A 4,832-nucleotide genomic window follows, 5' to 3' on the forward strand; every position below is an offset into this window, starting at 1 on the left:
AAAAAGGAAACAGTTGTGTATACTCAAGAACATATTGACGACGTCAGGCTGGAATGGGTAGAATTTGTGAACGACAGAACAATAAGTGATATAATTTATTTTTAAAATGTTTAGGTTTATTTTAATTTTTTATAATGTATATAAACATATTTTTGGTAATTAATTGAACATTCATCAAAAAAATCAAATGAAATATATTTTTGTTTCTAGTTTTTTTTTTTGGATAAAATATTTATGTCATTAAATGAAATAAAATGAAAATATATCATAAAAATTTAAATTAAATTCCAAAAACCGACGTCTCATTCTTATTTATACGTCTCATATCTATGAACAACCGCCGTCTTGAAGTAGAGGGAAAGAAAACATCGACTACATTTCTCAAAAACGTCATGTAAGGTTGATATACACGAAGGTTAATATAAACATACGACGTCCGTTAGTACAACAGAGAGGACGTGTTAAAAGAGTACAACGTCGGTTACAAGGTAAAACGTGACGTTGTATATCTAAACAATGTCGTCATTAACATAATAATCGACGATGTAAATTCTACTTACATCGGTTATTAAGAAAAGGTTGACGTAGTAACATACTAATCACGACGAGGAGTACATTATGACGTCTAGTGTTTCTAGGACGGCGTTATGTGTTATGTACCGTCGTTGTAAACCGATGCAACGTCGGTTATGTACATTTGTCATTTAATTTTTGTATGACTTTTATATTTTATTCCTAACATTCATAATAATTTCAAAACAAATTCCATAGAATAAACTGACAACTACCATGCACTCATTGAAAAATTTTATCTCCCCTAAATGTTTAAAAATTTTAATTTTTAAAATATTTTAATTTGTATTTATTTACTAATATTCATAATATATTAAAAAAATCCAAAAATTAAACCGACAAATTCTATGCACTCATTGAGGCAATATATCCCCCCTACATGCCTGAAAATTTAAATGTTAGATTTCAAAATTAGAAGTGATAACAAAAGTCAAAAGGATTTAGAGACAAAGCACAATAGTCATATACTTTCCATAACATAACCATAAGGTTTATGTGATCTATTGGTGGTCATAAAATTTAAAATTATTTAATATGGATATTAGCCTACTAATATAGAAGTCATTGTTGTAAGGAGTCCGTAACAATTTTCGGTTCATTTTACTCATACTTGTGTATTTTTTTATAATTATTGTAAAATTTAGGGTTTAGGGTTTAGGGTTTAGGGTTTAGGTTTTATTGAAATGACGCCGGTTTCTCTCTCACTTTTTGGTCAATTACGCGCTTTCGAATCCCAGGAAACGCAAAGCAAATCTAATTATTGAATACTTTAGACGCCGGTTTTTGTATAGGCGACGTCAAAATGCTTTACAACGGCGTCGGTGTAACATAACCGCCATTGTAAGTTTGAAATACAACGACGACTGGGTTGTATTTACCGTCGTATTTAATAAACGCGGTCCTTTGAAATTTTTTACTGGGATCTAAAATTTTCAGAATTTTCCTTTAACCTTAAAGTATTTCATTCTCTTTCTTCAACGTAAATTTGTCTTAAAGTTTTCGCTCTCTCTCAAAGCATTGGGTATATTCTCTGAGCTCTCTCAAGCATTTGATATTTTCTCTCAGCTCTCTCAATATCCATGTACGTATATTCTCTCAGCTCTCTCTCAATATTCTCTTATTAGTTTGTATATATATTCTCTCAAATCTCTCTAAATATTCTGTTAGTTTGTATATTCTCTCAGCTTTGGTTTCTTAATACGGGTTCTTTTATGTTTTGAGAGCTATGGGTTCTTGATGGGAGCTATATATGGGTTCTTGAAAAGGAATGGAGATGGAAGAATTAGGCTTTGGTTTTTTGTAAGCCACGAAGACGGTTGGTGGGACCAACCATCATCTAAATTTTTATTATACGTCGGCTTTTTATTTACTACTGCCGTCAACCCTAACCTTAACAAATATCTTGTTAGTTGCTTAAAGACGATGGTAAATAGACATGCCGTCGTCTTAATCTATGTTACGCGACTATTATTTTGTAAAAACCGTCGTCTGATTCTTGTGGAATTTTTTTTCCACTTTGTTCTCTTCTCTGTCAATATAGTATTGTTTGTTGGTCTTTTCACTTTATCATATGTGTGATTTTATAGTGTGTGAGATGGATAAGTCATGGATGCATGCGGATAGAAGATCAAAGGCATATGAGTTAGGTGTGGAAAGATCTTTGAATTTTTATGTAGAAAATCTTGAAAATACAACTCATATTCATTGTCCATGTGTTAAATGTGGGAATATTCGATTGTTTGGAGTTGGAATTATAAGGGACCACTTATACTTTACTGGAATTGACAAAAGCTATAAGATTTGGACATGGCACGGAGAACCTTGGGAATGGACTACTAATGCTAGTAGAAATGTGGAAGAAGATGAGCAAAGTAGGTTCAGTTTTGTTTATGAAGAAGTAGGGATGGATGATAATGATTTAGGCGATATTGGATTTGATCCTTATGAGTTTGCCAATGTGATTGGAGATGGAGATCAACCCTTATACCCTGGTAGCAGTAAGTACACGATGTTGTCGGCTTTGGTAAAAGTCAAAGGACTTTGATCAATAACAACTTCTACATGGATTTCACCCAACATCTACATGGATTTCACCCAACATCTCTCATAAGAATTGGACTTATGCCAAATTTTCTATAAAATGGAGAAGAAAACTAGGTTTTGAAGAAAATAAATCCTAGCATTGAAAAGACATGAAATCCAAATCTTGCGAGATATATTGAAATATGAAAAAAAAGGTTTTTAGATAATTACCATATTAACGCCATCTCCAAATTAAAATGTAAAAATTTGTTTGGTCAAGATTAGGATCTTTCCAAGCGACAAGTCCTTACTCTTTCCTAAGTTATAGGTAAATGAAGTTTCTAAAATTTAACAAAAAGATAAGAAAGAAAAAATGATAAACCAATCTGGAAATTATGTTATTGGTTAGCTAGTAGCTTGGTCTTCACGTCACAAATGAAAACCTGATAAGCATCAATTAAACCTGACCGACTTTATACCCTAAACCACACATTCGATGCATCTTCCAATGCCCTAGAGTAAACTATAAAGCATTACAGAGCACAATCAAGCAGCCGCTAATTCTGTCAGAAAGACAAGCTTATTTCCTTGTGGAGAAAACAAAGAACTACTGAGTGAAGAAGAATAATGAAAAGAAAGGTAGAAGAAAAATTAGACGGAGAAAAGCACAGCATGTGCAGTCATGGAGTGCACTGGTTGAGAGGGAAGTTGATTGGAAAAGGAAGCTATGGTTCTGTTTTTCTTGCTACTCCCAGGAAACCAACAAAGGATGAGCATAGCCGCCGTATGCTCAATTTGCGAGAAATGATGGCGGTGAAATCAGCGAAGGTCTCTGCTTCTGAGTCCATTAAACATGAGTCAGACGTTCTCCTTGAGATCAAGGGTTGCCCTTTCATTATCGAGCGCTTGGGTGAAGAGACCACGACCACAGACAAAGGTGACATGGTCTACAACTTGTTGTTAGAATTTGCTTCCGGAGGAACCCTAGATGGTCTCATACATAAATCCAAAGGTCATAAATTACCCGAATATGATGTTAGAAGATACACAAGGTCAATTCTTGAAGGGATTCAACACATTCACAAGTGTGACTATGTTCACTGCGATTTGAAGCCGGACAACATTTTGCTTGTGCCTACCACCACAACTAGTTCTGGTGGTACTAGTTTTGTAGCCAAGATTGCAGATTTTGGACTCGCTAAGAAAACCAAGGTGAATTACAGTCGATGGAGAGGCACGCCTAGGTATCTGTCCCCAGAGGCCTTTATTAATAACAAACAAGATCAGTCCTCTGATATTTGGTCTCTAGGTTGTATTGTGTTTGAGATGCTAACCGGCAAGTCGCCCTGGAATTTGAAGCCTGGTTACAATCCAAACAATCTCGCTGACGTGTTGATGTTTGATCATCTACGTACTTGCAAAATTCCGACTGGAATCTCAGATGTGGCCATGGATTTTCTCAAGAGTTGCCTTGCGATAAACAGCAGGGAAAGATTAACAGCGGAAAGTCTCTTATCTCTTCCATTCGTAGCACAGCCACAATCATCAAAAGAGGGTCATACCAAGGTGAAGCTGGTTAACTCTTTTTTGGGCTACGCATCTGGTGTATGTTGCTTCAAACCGAGCTCAGATTACCATGCAAACTCTGCCATTGTACAATGAAAGCATCTTTCCCTGCCGGATTTCGGTATTCCAGCTAGGTTGTTTGTTGTTGTATTCCTTTTTTGTTTGTAATATGAATCAATTCAAATCAATCATGTCAAGTCTGTAACCACAAAAGTGTACAAACATATAATTCAAGTTTTTATCGAAATATCTGTGTACTTTTAATGGTCTCAATATAGTAATATTACAGCAACTGAGACAAGCTGTCTATTATGCCTTTAAAATAGCTTCACTTCCATTTCTATTATGCCTTTAAGATGATATTTTGGAAGAATAATTGGATGAAGGATATGATTTGTGGGGGGACTGATGATATTTTAGAACATAAATGGATATCTATAATGATTTGACTGGTGATAGCGAGTCTTCTATTTCATGTGGTTATGAATGTATATAGCTTGGCTCAGAGAAATTTTGTGATTTTTTTGTTGTGCTACTTCTACTGGGATTCTCTGGTTTTCCAATTGCTGCAGTGTCCTTCTCTTCTGGTGGTTAACTGATCATTGACTACATGAAGCAGGACAATGAAATTTGATGCAGGAGAGACTAGTGGAATTCGAAAACTTATACGC

General features: G+C 35.0%; 1 protein-coding gene across 1 annotated transcript; it reads left to right on the forward strand.

The window, feature by feature from the left end:
* The first annotated feature begins 3,181 nt into the window (after positions 1-3,181).
* LOC103328483 (mitogen-activated protein kinase kinase kinase 20-like) lies at positions 3,182-4,257 on the forward strand. Its single transcript, XM_008230879.2, has one exon. It carries the CDS (start codon positions 3,223-3,225, stop codon positions 4,255-4,257), a length of 1,035 nt encoding a protein of 344 aa, XP_008229101.2. The 5' UTR covers positions 3,182-3,222.
* The last annotated feature ends 575 nt before the right edge of the window (positions 4,258-4,832 follow it).

Source organism: Prunus mume, linkage group LG4 (assembly GCF_029339155.1).
Source record: "Prunus mume cultivar Tortuosa linkage group LG4, ASM2933915v1, whole genome shotgun sequence".
NCBI lineage: Eukaryota > Viridiplantae > Streptophyta > Magnoliopsida > Rosales > Rosaceae > Prunus > Prunus mume.

Coding starts and splice junctions, on each gene's coding strand:
- LOC103328483 (XM_008230879.2), top strand. CDS start 3,223: ATGAAAAGAAAGGTAGAAGAAAAATTAGACGGAGAAAAGCACAGCATG.